General features: G+C 41.1%; 1 protein-coding gene across 3 annotated transcripts in view; it reads right to left on the reverse strand.

The window, feature by feature from the left end:
- The window catches only part of F8 (coagulation factor VIII), a 101,142-nt gene that overhangs the window by 40,490 nt on the left and 41,553 nt on the right, over window positions 1–19,099 (reverse strand). For 2 of the 3 annotated variants that reach the window (XM_015570455.1, XM_006773689.2), the window contains 11 exons: window positions 17,710–17,803; window positions 16,894–17,108; window positions 14,043–14,193; window positions 12,781–12,990; window positions 8,118–10,651; window positions 7,567–8,048; window positions 6,042–6,177; window positions 4,240–4,452; window positions 3,241–3,469; window positions 2,658–2,840; window positions 387–503 (listed from right to left, as the gene is read on the reverse strand). In XM_015570455.1, coding sequence (XP_015425941.1) covers window positions 387–503; window positions 2,658–2,840; window positions 3,241–3,469; window positions 4,240–4,452; window positions 6,042–6,177; window positions 7,567–8,048; window positions 8,118–10,651; window positions 12,781–12,990; window positions 14,043–14,193; window positions 16,894–17,108; window positions 17,710–17,803 — 4,564 coding nt within the window. Of the gene's footprint in view, window positions 1–386; window positions 504–2,657; window positions 2,841–3,240; window positions 3,470–4,239; window positions 4,453–6,041; window positions 6,178–7,566; window positions 10,652–12,780; window positions 12,991–14,042; window positions 14,194–16,893; window positions 17,109–17,709; window positions 17,804–19,099 lie in introns of all 3 variants that reach the window. The other variant, XM_006773688.2, reaches the window with a different exon arrangement.

Here is a 19,099-nt window from a genome sequence, read left to right on the forward strand (position 1 = left end):
AAAAAAAAAAAAAAAAAAAAAGAAATTTTTAATCCATTTGAATTCAGAATTTACAATTATAATAGAGTCTCCTGTGCAAAGGTGCAAAGGATATTTTCTTTTCTAGAATAACTTATTTCGGGTTAACAATAATTTGTGGATCAGAAAAAGATGGAAATTCCCTTTAACCACTCAAGACTAAATATAGAAGTGAATATGGCATTGATCTGGCTAATGTACATTAAACATATGTACATCACATTACACATAATATTACCATTATTTATCATTTTAAAAATGCATATTCAGTTAGTCACTCTAAATACATACAGTTGTCCCTCGGTATCTGTAGGGGATTGGTTACAGGACCTCCTGCAGATACCCAAATCCACAGGCTTGCTACTCACGCTTGTTGTACACCAGGAAAAGAGTGCTCATCCCAGCTTGCAGGTGTTCGCCAATAAGGCATTCTATCCGCCAAATTCCAACTTTGGATGGTAGCATTTCCACTGTCTCAAAAACCCCTTATAAAAAACAAAAGGAACAAAAACATTTTTTCACTAAAAAATGAGCATGAGATACATTGGCTTATGCAGAATATCAACAGAGATCTATCTAAGTCAATTCCACCACCGATAGATCCTGAAACCCAAAGTGCTTGCTATCAGATCCCTATTTGGGAGCACTGGAGATTGAGTCCTTTTTTTAAAAAAACATATTTATTTATGAGAGAGAGACACACACACTTATTGTTCCACTTATTTATGCACTCATTGGTTGATTCTTCTATGTGCCCTGACCAGGGACTGAACCCCAAAACCTGGCGTAACGGGACGATGCTCTAACCAACTGAGCTAGCCGGCCAGGGCCTGGAGACTGAGTTCTGACAGCCTGCCACCCTGGGAAAGGGGAGAGAGGGCAACAGGATGCTTTGATGGTAGAGACGGAAGGAAGCTACTGCATAGGCCTGTACTCGGGGTTTTCAGAGCCACAGGTGTGTTTCTCATTGACCAGATGCCGGCTCCCTGGGAGAGAAAAGTCAGGGAGGTCCTCCCAGGTGTAACCCACTGGAGCTGCCTTGAGTGCTAAAGTAACCCCATCAGCAGAGAGCTGGAAGTGCATGCTGAGGGCCTGAGGAATGAGTGAGCAATCACCTCGGGTGAAGATGGAACCAACCAACCAGGTCAAGGGGATTTCATGAAAGAGGGTCCCCAAAAGAGCCCCCTGGAAGTCTCCAGCAAGAAGAGTCAGTTTTAAATATCTTCCAGGTAGCCCAGCTGGTGTGGTTCAGTGGTTGAGCGTCGACCTATGAAGCAGAAGGTCAGGGTTCGATTCCCAGTCAGGGCACGTGCCCAGGTTGTGGGCTCCATCCCCAGTGTGGGGCATGCAGGAGGCAGCTGATAGATGTTTTTCTCTCATCATTGATGTTCCTCTCTCTCTGGCAGTCAGACATCCTTAGTGCTGCTGTGGAGGCGGGAGAGGCTTCTGCACTCACTGGCGGTGAGCCCGGCTTCTGGTTGAGCGGTGCTCCCCCTGTGGGAGCTCACTGACCACCAGGGGGCAGCTTCTGCGTTGAGCATCTGCCCCACGGTGGTCAGTGCACATCATAGCACCAGTCATTCTGCCATTCGGTCGACTTGCATATTAGCCTTTTATTAGAGGCAGTCCTCGGGTTACATTGGACTCGACGTACGTCGTTTCGTGGTTACGTCGCCATCTCCCATTTACATTATGTCGAGCCGTAGGAATGGACTTCCGACGTAACTCGAGGACCTACTGTATAGGATAAGAGTGGCCCCGCCAGTGTTGCTCAGTGGATTGAGCGCAATCCCATGCACCAAGAGATCATTAGTTTGATTCCCGGTTAGGATATATGCCTGCCCAGTTTGTGGGCTTGATCCCCAGTAGGGAGTGTGCAGGAAGCAGCTGATCAATGTTTATCAATCAATAATGTTTCTATCTCTCTCCCTCTCCCTTCCTCTATCTCTCTCTAAAATAAAATAAAAAAATCAATAAAATCATACCTAAAAAAGGTAAGAGTGAAGCAGAAAAGTCACTGGTCCTATCGGAAGTTTTATGCAAAAATGGGGCAAGTTTATTCCTACTATTAAACCTGTTTTAAAGGGACAGTGGAGAACTAACATGAAGTTGTGCTTTGATCAACATTGTAAGTAGTAGTTAACATATTGGTAACAGACATAAACAAGTCACTTCTTGGATAACTACTGGTGCCATATGTGGGATTTGAGATGGAAAAAAAATCTCTCTTTTCCTAGGAACGTACTATGCCATTAACTATCCATTTATTCTATTCTATTTCCTTTATAGCACATTATCTGTATCTGAAATTATCATATTCACTTACGAACTTATTTATTATCTTTCTGTAGGGTAAAGTTACTTGAAAAAGTAAGTTACCCATGAACAGGAAGTTTTCCTGCTTTTTTCACTGATCCTATCCCCAGTGCCTAGACCATTTCAAGTAAATCTATAATAATAAAACTGTAAAATGCTAATTAAACCAGACAGCTGAATGACCTTCCGGACATCCTTCCAGATGACCTTCCAGATGAAGCCAGGGCTGTGAGGGCCGAGCCCCTTGCACAAATTTCGTGCATTGGGCCTCTAGTATACAATAAGTACAGAAGGTAGAAGAAAGAGCACAAACCAGCCCATACCTGGATAGAGGTTGTAGACTGCCATTTTGTACTCCTTTTTTTTCCTTACAGTGAAGACATGTCCACTGAAATGAATAGAATGGATGTTTTCATTGCTGCCCATGCTGAGCAGATACCATCGGATCCTTTGATCATGAGCCATTACTAAGCCAGGTAGAGTATCCATCACATAGCCATTGATCGCTGGAGAAGGAGAACAGAGAAGGCTGTTAAAATCTATTAAAGTTTCTTTTTTTTTAAAGTATGTTTTATTGATTGCAGAGAGGAAGGGAGAGGGAGAGAGAGAGATAGAAGCATCAATGATGAGAGGGAATCATTGATGGGGCTGCCTCCTGCACGCTGGGAATTGAACCATGACCTCCTGGTTCATAGGTTGACACTCAACCGCTGAGCCACGCCGGCCAAGCTAGAACTTTCTTTTCCTCCACCCCAGTTAAAAATATTGATTCTTTGAAGATTCCACTCCCACACACACACTCTCAGTTCATACAGTGTCCAAGCCTCAGGCTCGAGGCTCCTTTGTCATAGTGCATGCTGCTTTTCACAGTGAGCGTGGGATATATTTGGGCGTGGGATACATTACCATGGAAGCGATACTTTTCTTTAAAGGCAGGGTCCTCCATCCGGATATCGCAGGGAGCTCTGCAGTTCCTTTCCATGTTTTCAGTGAAGTACCAGCTCTTGGTCTCATCAAAAATAGTGAAAAGCAGAGCAAATTCCCGCACTGTCACTTGTCGCCCATGAGCAGGGTTCAGAGTGTTGGCGCGGCAGATCAGAAGCGGTCCAATCAAGCCCGAATGCATATCCTTCTCCTGAGAGGGAAGACACCAATTCTGTGAGTATAAGCTCCCCCACCTCTAAACCAGCGTAGGTTTCTCATCAACTTTTATGCCACTCCAATCTACTCCCCATCTTCCCACAGTATGATTCATCCTCCTCGGTAGATTCCAGAATAGCATTTCTAAAGCACAAATATGATGCTACCTCCTCTTATTCATTTTTATTTTTATTTTTTAAAAATATATTTTATTGATTTTTTTACAGAGAGGAAGGGAGAGGGATAGAGAGTAACCGTTCAGTTCCCAGTCAGGACACATGCCCTGGTTGTGGGCTCGGTCCCCAGTGGGCGGTGTGCAGGAGGCAGCCAATCCATGATTCTCTCTCATCATTGATGTTTCTCTCTCTCTCTCCCTTCCTCTCTGAAATCAATAAAAATACATTTAAAAAAATTTAATATGTCTTTGTTGATTTTAGAGAGAGGAAGGGAGAGGGAGAGGGAGGGAGGGAGGGAGAGAGAGAGAGAAGCATCAATTATGAGAGAGAATCATGGATCAGCTGCCTGCTGCAGGCCCCACACTGGGGATTGAGCCTGCAACCAGGCATGTACCCTTGACTGGGAATTAACCAGTGACCTCCTGGTTCATGGGTTGACATTCAACCATTGAGACACATCGGTTGGGCTACCTCTCCCTATTTAAAACCTCCCATTATACTTAGGATAAATACCCAAATTCTTAGCAGATATTGCAAAGACCATTTCTTTTAAACCAGAAAGTGGCCAGCACAATGTAGACCTGCTTACCAGATCAACATCAGAAAAATAAGCCCAGGCTTTGCAGTCAAACTCCTCGGCAGTGGGCGCCATCTGATGTTGCACTTTCCAAAAGTAAATTCTGGTTTCATTGGGCTCCACAAACTTTTTTCTAGGTTCTGTTCCTTGCCTCTGATCTTCCTCATACGAAATAAGGCTGGAGTAGAAGGAGTAGGGACGAGAGGCCTGGTTTTTGAAAGTTACCTGCAGAGCAAAACCGAAAAAGAATGCAAGTATTGTAGCATTTACATCCGTAATCGTAATGCCTATTTTGGCTCTGTCCAAGTTTTAATACCCAGAGAAAGTGGTATAGGATGGCTATTGTAAGAACCCAAACCTAAAGATCTATAGAGGAAATGCTGAGGAATTTTTGAATTAATAATGTTTTAAGGCATGGACTCAAAGGAGGAAATTCCTAAAGAGACCATAATCTCACGACTGGGTACTTAAGGTTCCTCATGACAAATGTCAGGATGAATGCACATAATCTTTTTAAAAGCTCGGTTTTCAGATTTGAAAAAAATGATATATGTTTCATAGGACATATGAAAAGTAAAATACAAATCAAGGCACCATCCCATAATTTTATATCCTTCTGTATCCTTAATGTAAACCATCAATTGGGACAATGATTGACTATTTTGGGGGAAAAATAAAACTAATTTGACCTTTGGCTCCCACAATGCATCATAATAACTTTGTCTATAGAAATTTTGATGGATTAAAAATTTAATTTTTAAGAAATTAAATTGTAAAAGAAAGTTCAAGAATAGGTGATTTTAAGAAAAAAGTCCCTGTATGGGGAAGGATTTTTATAAACATGAAAGCTATGGAAGTAGCATAAAGAAAAGATTATAGCAGCAGTTCTCAACCTGTGGGTCACGACCCCTTTGGTGGTCAAACGACCCTTTCACAGGGATCACCTAAAACCTACAGAAAACACATATATAATTACATATTGTTTTGTGATTAATCACTATGCTTTAATTATGTTCAATTTGTAACAATGAAAATACATCCTGCATATCAGATATTTACATTACGATTCATAACAGTAGCAACATTACAGTTATGAAGTAGCAACGAAAATAATTTTATGGTTGGGTCACTACAACATGAGGAACTGTATTAAAGCGTTGTGGCATTAGGAAGGTTGAGAACCACTGGATTATAGGTTACTTCCTGTTTTTAATGAAAAAACCACTATATATAAAATTAAGAGACAACAAACTTGGAAAAATACTATTCACTAAAATGATCAATGATCTATAATATATGAGGTAGTATAAATTAATAAGAAAAGCACTGCCTCCAAAATTGTCAAATGTGCAAAGAACATTAAGAAATCATTCGTTACAGAAAGTCTAAAACTGTTCACATACATTTCACTTTTAGAATTTTATCCTAGGAAAAGTTGTGATTGCAACATTATTTAAATAGTGGAAAAAAAACCTATTATAGGGTTATTCAAAGTGCATGGTTAAGTAAACCATAAATTCATGTAATAGACTATTATGCAACCACTTAAAAAATATACTTAGGAAGTATTTTTAAATGACATTAGAAATGTTTATGATATATTTAATCAAAATAGAAGTAGAATTATACATTGTGTAATTTTGAATATATAAATAGAATACATAGGAAAAAAAATACACCAAAATGATATTTATGAGATTATTTTTCCACTTATTTTCTATATTTTTTTAAAAATGATAATACATTATTTGTATACTCAGAGACAAAAAATACACAGGATTCATTTCCTTGTGATTCCATTGTCCTCAACTCACCCTGATATTGTCTTCGACTTCTGCTCTTATACATGGCCCCAGGAGTCCCAAGTGTTCATTCAGTTCTCCACGGTATAAGGGCTGAGTAAAGGAGCCATCAGTAAATTCCTGGAAAACCACCTTCTTGAACTGAGCCCTAAAGACAAAAGCAGAAGAAAAGCAGTATCTTTATGGACCAGGTGTGTAGAAACACCTCACCTTCTTTTTTTCCTTTAAAAAAGTATTTATTGATTTCAGAGAGGAAAGAAGAGGGAGAGAGAGATAGACACATCAATGATGAGAGAGAATCATTGACCGGCTGCCCCCACATACTCCCCACAGGGGATGGAGCCTGCAACCTAGGCATGTGTCCTGACCGGGAATTGAACTGTGACTCCTGGTTCCTAGATCAATGCTCAACCACCGAGCCATACTGGCTGGACAAGGATGTCCCAGTTTCAGGGCTTTTGCACTTCCTGTTCCCTTTGCGTGGACACATCTCTTAGAGCTGGTCTATCATCATTTAGGTCTCAACTCCATAAAGGATTTCTCTGACCACCACAGCTAAAGTAACATCCCAGTGTTACTCTATCATATTATTCAATTCTATCTTCTGAATAGCATCATCAAGACCCCCTATTTATTTTTCTATTAATTTATTATCTTTTGCCCTCCCCAATAGAATGTGAGCTCCTACTTTGTTGCACTCATGCCTACAAAATTGTCTGCCATGTAGTAGGTGCTCAATAAATATTTGATGACTGCAATAAACTCTTATGTTTACCTTCCAAATTTGTTTTCTCTCCCTGCCCAACCTCCTTCTGTTCCCCTAACTTTGCCCTCTGTACCCCAAGCACCATGAAAAACTTTTCCTACATCCTCAACTTTTTTGTCACACACTTCACTTCTTCCTCCTGCCTCTTCAGGGCTCTCTCATGACACTGTGACTATTATGGCAGCTCATAAGGCTGATAAAGTTGACTTTCTCCCTACTCTCCATTGCTGCTTCTTGACTCTGACACTTCTACCCTTCTGTAAGCCCCTCTCCTTCTCCTCCATCCCACCAGAGTACGAGTTTCATGCCATCTGGATTTACCATCCTCTAACTTTCATTGTTGGGCTCATCTAACCTCCCATTTACTCCTCAGCTTCATCTAGACCAGTGGTTCTCAACCTTCCTAATGCTGCGACCCTTTAATACAGTTCCTCATGTTGTGGTGACCCCCAACCATAAAATTATTTTCGTTGCTACTTCTAATTAAAGCATAGTGATTCATCACAAAAAACAATATGTAATTATATATGTGTTTTCTGAGTGTCTTAGGCGACCCCTATGAAAGGGTCGTTCGACTGCCACAAAGGGGTTGCGACCCACAGGTTGAGAACCGCTGAATTCTAGACGTTGCCATCTGGTTCTCAAGAGTCTTCTATAAAGCCATCTGGAGTTACACTGCTGCAGATAGGCTGTCCCTTTCCTATTGTTTCAGTATCTGGTAAAATCAAAGGTCACCATAGCAGGACCAAGGAATAATCAACGTACCCATACCTGTTTCTTGGTGCATGGGGGGATTTGCTCAATCCATAATCCCAGAGCTGCTCCACTGCAGCAATAAAATAGTGTCGTGTCTTCTTTTGAAAGCTGCGAGGGTCCTGACTTTCATCCTCACCATATATGTCAAAATCCTCTCTCTTCGTTTCCGTTGAGAAGGTATCATCATAGTCAATGTCATGTTCCTCTGGCTGAAGAGGAATAGGGGTTGTTTCCCTTTGATGGTGTTTCAAGACGGGTGGATTTTGAAGGCCCAATCTTCCAGTCCCGCCTTGTTTTGCCCGGGTGGCCTCGCTTTGGGGCTTATCTTGTCTTTCGTTTATTGCTGCTATTGAATGATTGTTTTCGTAAGGGTCTAGGGGTGAAATGGTGTCTTTTGTCTTAACAGTTATGTTTTGTTGTGACTTCTCTTGGGATTTCCACTCTTCTCTTGGTATCTGGGTAGCAAATTGATTATCCCAGGCGAAGAGATCTAGCAGCTTGGAGGGAGTCTTTTCAGAGCTTTCGGCTGCCCATTTCGAAAAAGCCATTTTTCCAGGTCCATTTACTTTGTTCAATTTAACAGCGTCCTGTGTTTTCTGAAGGAAGATCTCTTCTACCAGATCCCCGTGGCCAGGAGAACCATTGCCAGTTTTCGTAGGCAAAGAGTCTACCTGATGAATATGAACTTCAGGAAGTGATTCCACTTTGCCAGATGCTTCAGGCAAGCCTGGTTTCAAGAGAACAGGATCCTCAGGTTTCTTGTATATGAGTGAGTTTGTAGCACTTTCTCCCAGAGAGCTAACATTTTCTTGACCTCTCATCATTTCCATTAGGAAGGCTAAAGAGAGATTTCTTTTGTCTCCTTGTAAGAAAGGACTGCTTTCTAGGACTCCAGAACTCCTTTCCCTAAAGGTATAACTATAGGTTGGTGCTAGATGAGAAGGGTTGTCTTGGGGTGGGATCTTGGTCACATCTGTAGGTCTCATTGATGGAAATGCTGATGCCTTTACAATGGGTAATGCAGACCCATCTGTTTGATTGATGCCATGACTTCTCATAGAAAAATCTGGTAAGAGGGACTGAGTAATGGCCCTTTTCTTCTTCTCATGGTACTCTGTCTGTGTGACGGTGTCCTGGGCCAAATATTTCATGTTTTTGGACCACTGGGTTGAGGCATCATTCAAAATTACACCCCCTTGAAGCTTTATTTGTTCTGTTGGGAGTCTAAAGTGTTTTAAATCCCGCTTACCACGCTGAGCAATAACATTCTGTGGACTTGGATTAGGACTTGGATACTTCTCTGTCACTTCTTTTGTTTGATTTCCCAAGCCTTCCAAGTTTGCTTCCTCCCTTATTTTTGAGAAATGGGTCATGTGAATCCCTGCTCTAGTTGCTGAATCATTTAACGACCTGGGGCCTTGAAGTATTGGAGTATATGTGCCCTCATTTAAACTGTCTACATTTTGTTTAGTGCTTAATAAGAAAAGGTCCTTCAGCAACTTTTTAGTGCCATTCACTGTATACACGTGAGGCAAAACTACGTTCTCTTGGATTAATTTTTCCTTCATTCCTCTCTCTTCCTGGGATAGTTTTGCTTGATTGTGTGTATCGTTTTCTTGGCTATTAGTCAAGTTAGTAAAAAATATGCCTTTACTGTTTGGAGAAATCATCTCTTTGAGTCCCTGGTCCTTTGTAAACTCATCCTCCTCTACTACCACTTTATTCTTCTCTGACAAGAAATTCTGACCATTCACAGGTTTTTCTGATCCTAAAGGTATAAATTGCTTTGGATCAGGCCTCTGTCCAGAGCTTAGGGAGTTCTTGTCATGGGTCTTTTTCATCCAATTTGCTGAATCTGGCAAGATGGATGTATCTGGATTTTCTGCACCTACTGGAACAGAGTCCTCTTTTTTATGGTGGACCATTTCCATACTTTTTGGTGAAGTAGTTTTATTTGACACATAATTTAGCCCCAAAGCTGTAGTATTTTTGTCCATGAGCGTTTCATCAGGAATCAAAGAAGTCACTTCTTGAACCTCATCATTACTTTTTAATGTAATATCTTGCCAGACTGATGTACTATTCTCAATTAATAATGTTGGGCCATCAATGTGAGTCTTTCTATTCATTGTTGAGATAACTGGTGCCTTGTTTGTCTTTACTAAAGAGACATTAATTTTCAATGAAGAATTATCTTTGGTCAGTGAAGTAGGTTCATGGACTCTTTCCTCTTTAAATAACCTATCACTCTCCATTGATGATACATGTTCTCCTAGTGAACTTTCTTGACTATTCATTAAAGCTGCTTCTAACAACTTGGAATCATTATCTCCCTTACTTAAGTCCAAAGGCTCACCAGACCCAATAAGGAGAGATGCATTTTTGTCCAATACAATGGTGCCTAATTGATTACGAAAGTGAACTGGCATATTTGTGGGTCCTAAGGAACCTGTCTTTTCAGTACCTGCTGTCAACTCTTCTGACAGAATTGTTGGTAAAGTCAGTAGATTGCTTGATAAATTAGAAATTGTTAAATCAAGTTTCTTTGAGTCTACTTTTATAGTTGACCCCAAATTCTCGTTTAATCTTAATTGTAGTTCTGGCTCAGGAGTAAATACTCTGTCCCTACTGTTCTGGAGTTCTGGCCTGAGATGTGCCATTTCAGATAGGCCTTTGTTTCTTTCTATTGGTCCAGGTAAATGATCATCAGCCTCATATGTGGCTTCTTGGAGATCAGATAAGGATAATCCATGTGGAGTAGGGTTCTGTCCCACGAGCATCAACAAATCATCAGGGGAAACACTTTGTACTTCATGCAGCGGTGTTCTCTCTCCAGACCAAAGCTCAAGCTTCTCCATATCATTTTCTAGAGTTGTAGTGCCTCTAAATTGATTTTGCCTAGTGCTAGGGTGCCTTGAATTCCGGGAGAAGCTTCTGGGTCCAATGACATAATTTTCATTCAGCAAGGAAGTTGGAATGTCTTCATATTGATCCTCATAATAATCACCAGTGTTTCTGTTGTTACAATTAGAAACCCTCAGTAAGGCTGTCATGCCTCTGTTCCGAAAGTCCGAGTTGTGGCATCCCAGAACCCACAGACCTGGAGATGAGAAAGAATAAGACTGGTTACTCATAACCTAGGTACCAAGCTAGTTTTGTGTTAGAGGGTATCTCCTATTCCCAGAAGAATGAAAAAATACTAGTTGGTACCATTATAGGTAATTGGTATGTGTATTCTAAACCTGTAACAGTAGTTTAGCAATGGTAGCAAAAGTGAGATTTGCATGGCTGCTGTTGTGGTATATCTGTTTGTGATTAAGAAAGGGTTGTGATTAGAAGCGAAAAGATGTTGGAATAAAAATGGAGAAATGTAATTAGCATGCACAATAGTGGAGAGTCTTAATAGTCGCACAGAGCGCTAATGATGACAGTGCCTTAACTCAGGAAAGGTTATATAGGCTAGCTGTTATTACTATATAACATAGTGGCACAGGTTCTAGAGTCAGATTGCCTGGATTCAAATCCTAGCCCAACAATTTACCAGCTATGTGACTTAGAGCAAGTCAATTGAGCTCTCTGAGTTCTAGTTTTCCAGTTTATAAATGAGGCTAATAGTATCTAGCTCATCATATAATGCATTCTAATCATATAACACAATGCCTAGCATCCACAGCATCACCAATTTGCAGAGTAAATAAGCACAAGGGAGTAGGACTTAGGATTAGAATACACATACAAATCCCACCACAATTTTAGCAATATTAATTTCTACTGTGGCCAGGTTTATCCAATGAAGGAATTTCATGGTAGTAAAGTAGATGCATAAGCATAAGTGAAAAAAATACATATGTGAGTAAAAATAAATTTAACACATCAACCTATATAATAAAAGCATAGTATGCAAATTGTCCCCTCGACCAGGAGTTCGCCCGTGAGTTCGACCAGGCGGTGGGGCCAGCCAGGAGAAGGGAGGGAGGCCCCGGCCAGCAGCTGGCAACCACTAGGGACCCTACCAGTGCAGGACCCTATCACTGGGCCTCTAGTTAGTTAATAAATCTCAATCCAACAGCTTAAAGAAGAGTTGACTTTGGTAATGAAAAACTCAATAAAATAAATGACCAAATAAAAATAAGAAATTTCATATATAAAAAATTCGAAATAAAAAAGGAAATATAGTCACTGATGCACAAAAGGATTATAATTTCCTTGAAGAAAACTCAGCTGCCATTCTCCTCTAACTTATGGCACAGGCATAAAATGCCTGGGCAAGTTTGAGACTTGATCAGCACTACAAATATATAGATCAGCCTTGTGCCTCAATAATATAACCAGGGATTCAGTAAGCTAATTTTGTAAGCTGTTATCAATCCTGGAACTTGTTCTTATCAAAGTAACCCAGAAAGACAGAACCTAGCCTACCACAGCAGGTACAAGCACATTTCAGGCTTCAAAAGACAAGAGCTCTTCAATCAGCCAAGGCTAGTACAATATCCTAGTATGGAATATTAAGCAATCTTTTCTAATGATGATGTTCATATATATTTACTGGTATAGAAAAGTATCAAATATATTAAGTGGGAAAAAAAGGTTACAAAACATGATATAAATATGCTTTTTATTGATTTCAGAGAGGAAGAGAGAGGGAGAGAGAAACATCAATGACGAGAGAGAATCATTGATCAGCAGCCTCCTGCACGCCCCCTACTGAGGATCAAGCCCACAACCTGGGCATGTGCCCTGACCGAGAATCAAACCGTGACCTCCTGGTTCATAGGTCAACACTCAACACTGAGCCACACCAGCTGGGCCAAAGGTAGTTTTTAGAGCAAAGTCTTTTAAGTAACTTATTGTGGTGCTGTCATTAAAATACCTTGCAATTACCCCAAATCACTTGAACCACTTAATATCTGCCCAAATGTGGGCCAGTGGACCAAAAAGCATATGAGTGGCTAGTGGTGCAACCACAGCTGCTACTAAAAGAATAATGCAGCCCTAACCGGTTTGGCTCAGTGGATGGAGTGTTGGCCTGCCGACTGAAGGGCCCCGGATTCGATTCCGGTCAAAGGCATGTACCTTGGCTTCGGGCACATCCCCAGTGGGGTGTGTGCAGGAGGCGGCTGATTGATGTTTCTCTCTCATCGATGTTTCTAACTCTCTGTCCCTCTCCCTTCCTCTCTGTAAAAAATCAATGAAATATATTTTAAAAAAAGAATAATGTAAATAACTAACCTGGGTTTTCCATTGACATGAAGACAGTTTCTCCAGACAACGGGAATAGGGTAAGTGTGTCTTCGAAGACTGTTTTGTGTTTGAAGGTATATCCAGAGAAAAAGACAGAAAGGAAGTCAGTCTGTGCTCCAACACTTAGAATGTACCAGTAAGCCACCTCATGCAAGCAAATCGACAGCTGCAAACTATCAAAAACATAACCATTGATGCCTGCAAAAGAAATGGAGAACAAGAGGTTTTAGCAGTATCAGGGTTTACTAGTTTGGATTGTTGTGATAAGATTAGAAATGATGGTTATGTCCAAGAAGCGATAGCATTATACCTTCCAGAAAAGTCGATTGTTAATACTTGGTCAGCTAGGTCCTAATCCCAAGGGCAGGGGAGTCATAGACCATCATGGCAGAGATGGCTTTATTTTTTTTAATATATTTTATTGATTTTTTACAGAGAGGAAGGGAGAGAGATAGAGAGTTAGAAACATCGATGAGAGAGAAACATCGATCAGCTGCCTCCTGCACACCCCCCACTGGAGATGTACCCGCAACCCAGGTACATGCCCTTGCCCGGAATCGAACCTGGGACCCTTCAGTCCGCAGGCCGACGCTCTATCCACTGAGCCAAACCGGTTTTGGCAGCAGAGATGGCTTTGAGTGCTATATGGGGGTGTGGGTGGGGAGCAGGGGATTTGCATGGTCTCAAAGTGTCTCCCTCCAAACTACTTATAGTTGCAAGGGGGAAAGGAGTAACCAGACAGAGGAAAAATCAGAAAGAAAAACAAATTTGATCAGGTGAACCAAATGAATATCTGTTAATATTCCAGATTCAAGGACTAACGGGTTTCAAAAAAGCAGGACAGCCTGGCCGGTGTGGCTCAGTAGTTGAGCATCGACCTATGAACCAGGAGGTTATGGTTTGATTCCGATCAGGGCACATTCCCCAATGTGGGGCATGCAGGAGGCAGCTAATCAATTGACGTTTCTCATCATTGACGTTTCTACCTCTCTCTCCCTCTCCTTCCTTTCTGAAATCAATAAAAATATTTTTAAAACTTTAAAAAAGTTCTCTGAATATTTGTTGCTTTCTAAATAAATAAATATGTTTTATGATCTTATGCATTTATATGAAATTGTATATGTTTGTATATAATTATTTTTAAGGAACTATGACTTGCATGGCAGATAAAGCAATCCACTATATGGACATCAATTTGGCTTCAATTTCCCTTTGTCTATTACTCATTAGACAGGCACTGCTTTACTTACTGTGCATGATGTTGGAAACTTGGAAGTCTGGATCCTGGGGCTGCATTCCATCTGCATTGGGGAGGAAGCGCTGCATATTCTCTGTGAGGTACCAGCTTCGGTTCTCATCAAATATAGAAAACAGGATGACATTTCTCTTGTCTGACATCATCTGTTAATTACACACATTGAAAGAAGGAAATACTACCACCATTGTCAAGTAAGAATTTGCAGTCTACAATAGAAGTGATAGCATGCATGTGCTATATCTATAATCGTTTGGTTCAATTCCATTTCTCCATAGGTCACTATTATGGCATGGACCAGAGCCTGGGAGTGGGAGTGGGTGCTATGGGCAGTAAGTATATGTTTTTTGTTTGTTTGTTTGTCTGTTTATCCTCACTTGAGGATATTTTCCCATTGATTTTTAGAGAGAGTGGAAGATATGGGCGATCGAGCCTGAAACCAAGGTACATGCTTTTCACCTGAATCGAACCTGGGACCCTTCAGTCCACTCGCCAGTGCTCTATCCACTGAGCCAAACTGGTTAATCAATTGATTGCCTCCTGCACGCATCTGACCAGGGCCCAGGCTGGGAAGGAGCCTGCAACTGAGGTACGTGCCCTTGACCGGAATCAAACCAGGGACCCTTTGGTCTGCAGGCTGACATTCTATTCACTGAGCCAAACCGGCTAGGGCAGCAGTAAGCCTATGTTCAAAGCGAATGTATCCTCAGGACAAGAGGTTGACTGGACCCATTAAACTTCATTTATTCTGGAGCCAAAGCCATATGATGACTGATTTTTTGGTACAGTCTGTAGCCTCATTCTTTCCATGTCCAGAATAGAGGAGTTTTACTCGTAAAGACCCAAGTGATTATTCAGTGTCTTTCTTTTTTTAAAAAAATATATTTTATTGATTTTTTTACATAGAGGAAGGGCCCGCAACCCAGGTACATGCCCTTGACCGGAATCGAACCCGGGACCCTTCAGTCCGCAAGCCAACGCTCTATCCACTGAGCCAAACCGGTTTCGGCTCAGTGTCTTTCTTAAATAAGTTAGTCACGTCAAGTAAGATTAATGCCTTTCCTAAATTTCCATCTAGCAATTGCCCTTCCACAAGGCTACCAATCTATTAAAAAAATTAAAAATAGGCGCTACATTGTTTGGCTCAGTTGATAGATAGAGTGTCAGTCCTTGGACTAAGGGACCCAGGTTCAATTTCCGTAAAGGGCACGTACTTCAGTTGCAGGCTCGTTCCCCAGCCCTGGCTGGAGCACATGAGGGAAGCAACCAATCAATGTTTCTCTCTCTCTCTCTGTCTCTCCCCCTCCCTTCCACTCTCTCTAAAAATCAATAGAAAAATATCCTCGAGTGAGGATTAACAAAAAAAAAATTAAAAATATTTCAATTGATTTTTTAGAGAGAGAAAGGGAGAGGATAGAAAGATGGAAACATCGATGAGAGAGAATCATCGATCAGCTGCCTCCTGCACGGCCCCTATAGGCGATCGAGCCTTAAACCAAGGTACATGCTTTTCACCTGAATCGAACCTGGGACCCTTCAGTCCACTCGCCAGTGCTCTATCCACTGAGCCAAACTGGTTAGGGCAAAAAATAAAATTTTTTTAATAGAAAACAGAGATCAAATAATAAAGCTCAGATGAACTGCAAAATGTTAACTATTATTAATACCTTAAGTTTTCTGTTGAAAAAATTTTAAGTGTTTTTCAGAAAATCAATTTGTATAAGAACCAAAGTTATGAGTTAGTCACTTGTTAACTGAATCTTCTAAAATTTAATGTGTAAACTTCACTAATATGTATCAATTTCATTTTGCATAATCTGCTACACAAGACAAAAGGCTGAGGGGAAGAGATTGAAGTATATAGACGTACCTTTTAGTCCTCTTCCCCCCAAATAGTGGAGAAACCATAATTAGGAAAAATTTGTCAAGACAGGTACTTGGCCAAATTGATGCCTCTGGGTTTGTGTGCCACATTTTTTTTTTGCATTAAAATTCATGTGCTTTAGTCTCCAAACCAATGAAGTGTTTTCAGATTAGTAGGAATCTTATGTATCATAACCAAATGGACATATAGTCAAGCCTCAGCAACATGGCCATGAGTTTTTGTGAAGTAAGTTTTCTTATTCAGAGAATTAAACTTTATTTTTTAAAGTAGCAGAAGTGGTCCAAATTCTAGTCATATTCTGAAATATTTTATATCTTTCCCTGTATTTTGCTCAGCAAATATTTATTGAACTCTAGAGAAGTCTAGGCTGTGATAAGATTTGTGTGTCATCAAAAAATAGGCGATAATTGCCCTAAGCCGGTTTGGCTCCATGGATAGAGCGTTGGCCTGTGGACTGAAGGGTCCCTGGTTAGATTTCAGTCAAGGGCACATGCCCGGCTTGCAGGCTCGATCCCCAGTGGTGTGCAGGGGGAAGCCAATTAATGATTCTCTCTCATCACTGATGTTTCTATTTCTCTCTCCCTCTCCCTTCCTCTCTGAAATCAATAAAAATATTTTTTAAAAAATAAAAATAAAAATAGGTGATAATTGAGCATATTAGAAGGGTCAAGATCACCTACAAGGAGTGGAATTTTAGACTGGGTATGAGTATTGGAGAAATAATAGGGCCCAGGTCTCCTATTTATCCAGCAGGCAAGATTATTACACCAAACTTAAAATCAATTAACACCTGTGAGAGACCCAATGCATTTCTTTTACTGGCCAATATCGCAGATGACTATACTGTCTGCATTCTACCGGGAGACATACACCGAGGGAGTATAGGAAATCTTATGTGGAAGTTCCTATACATCATGTCATTTTTAGCTTCAAATAAGCCCTTGGAAAGAGAAGAATTCACCTGGTTTCCACTTTGATCTACAGATTCTTTGTAGCAGATGAGGAGAGGGCCAATGAGCCCTGAAGCCAGATCTCTCTCTTGATTAACGAAGCTTGAATAATATCGCGTCAGGCACCGAGGATCTGATTTAGTTGGCCCATCTTCTACAGTCACTGTCCATCTGTACTTGAATATATTTCCTGGCAGAATTGGCATATCTTTCAGATGTTTCACACCTACCCACATCCAAACCCCAGAATAGCTTGATTAGAATATAACAAGCCACATATTGGTAATCATGTTGCTATTGCACGAGCTCTACACATCTAGATGTACATATGTTTTTCAATAAATGGAAACTAAATTTGCACCTATTACAAGTTTAAGATTCATACAATTTTTAAAAAATATATTTTTACTGATTTCAGAGAGGAAGGAAGAGGGAGAGAGAGATAGAAACATCAATGATGAGGGAGAATCATCGATCAACTGCATTCAGCATGTCCCACTCTGGGGATTGAGCCCATTCGAACCATGACCTCCAGGTTCATGGGTCGATGCTTAACCACTGAGCAATGCCGTTGGGCACCCCCATAATTTTCTAAAACTACATATGTGTGTTTAAAGCAACAATTATAGCACTTTCTTGTGAGCATTATAAAGTACATAAGTGAAAGACATCTGGAAATTGTAGCATAAAGGATTGTGGGTGATAAATGTGCCTATATGGTGCATAACAGCTGGGGCAGGCCCAGCACAATTTTAGTTGTTATTGAGACTGTGACCTCATCTGTACCTACAGGTAAGTAAGAACTATAAAACTGAGTTAACACTTACCTTTTGGCCATCTCCCTTCATGCAAAGGCCTGACATCAGTGATTCCATGAGGGAAGATGTTATATGGTCGGCTTGCTTGATTCTTAAATATAATCTGAAAGTATAAATGAGCTAGATCAAGTCCTAAGACAACCAGGATCAAGAAAAAAAGTGTGGCCCTGACCGGTTTGGCTCAGTGGATAGAGCGTCGGCCTGCGGGCTAAAGGGTCCTGGGTTCGATTCCAGTCAAGGGCATGTACATTGGTTGCGGGCACATCCCCAGTCGGGGGTGTGCAGGAGGCAGCTGGTTGATGCTTCTCTCTCATCGATGTTTCTAACTCTCTATCCCTCTCCCTTCCTCTCTGTAAAAAATCAATAAAATATATTTTAAAAAAAGAAAAAGAAAAAAAGTGTGGCCTATATCCAGAGAACAAAAGCTTCTCTACATCCACATCATTGGAGTTTGTTCTTTTTTTCAAGATTCTTTTGTCTATGGGGGTCCTTTGCAATTCTATCTATATTTTAGGATTAGCCTGTCAATTTCTGCAAAAAAGGCAGTTGGAATTTTGATAGGGATTGACTTGAATCCTAATAATAAAAGGCTAATATGCAAATCAACCAAATGGCGGAACAACTGGTAGCTATGATGCGCACTGATCACCGGGGGGTAGACGCTCAACGCAGGAGCTGACCTGGTGGCCAGTGCACTCTCACAGGGGGAGTGCCCCTCAGCCAGAAGCCCTGAGCCAGTCTCATGGCTGACTAGTGCAGGGGTGGCAGCAGTACTAAGGATGTCCGACTGCTGGCCTAAGCTGTCAGTCGGACATCCAATGAGGGCTCCTGGACTACAAGGGAGTGCAGCCTGGACTGAGGGACCCCTCCCCCCACCAAGTGCATGATGTTGTGCACTCTAGTCTGTAGATAAATTTGGAAGAGTCTTAACAGTAATTGATTCTTCCAATCCATGAACATAATATGTCTTTCCATTTATTTACATCTTTAAATTATCTAAGCAGTGATTAGTAGTTTTCAGTGCACAAGTCCCTTTTTGTTAAATTTATTTCAAAGTATTTTATTCTTTTTTGATATTATAGTGAATGAGATTATTTTTCTTAATTTCATTATCAGAGTATTCACTGATAAGAATATACAGAAATATAATAAAAAAAAAACCAGGAGAGCTTTATGGTGGGAGCCGAGTGTGGAAGGAGAAAAGGAAATGAATGAGGACATTCTGGCTCCACGGGTGACCGCCCAGCAGGTGTGACGCTGGACACCAGCCTGGGAGGAGCCCCCAGGGATGTGCCGGCACTGCCTGGCGTCAGCAGCAGAGGTGCCCAGAGGGCTCAGGGTGCGATGCGCAGCCCAGGGAGCTGCAGCCAGGGAGCAGTGCTGCCCGCATGCGGTGGCC

This window comes from Myotis davidii, unplaced genomic scaffold (genome assembly GCF_000327345.1).
Source record: "Myotis davidii unplaced genomic scaffold, ASM32734v1 scaffold546, whole genome shotgun sequence".
Taxonomy (NCBI): Eukaryota; Metazoa; Chordata; class Mammalia; order Chiroptera; family Vespertilionidae; genus Myotis; species Myotis davidii.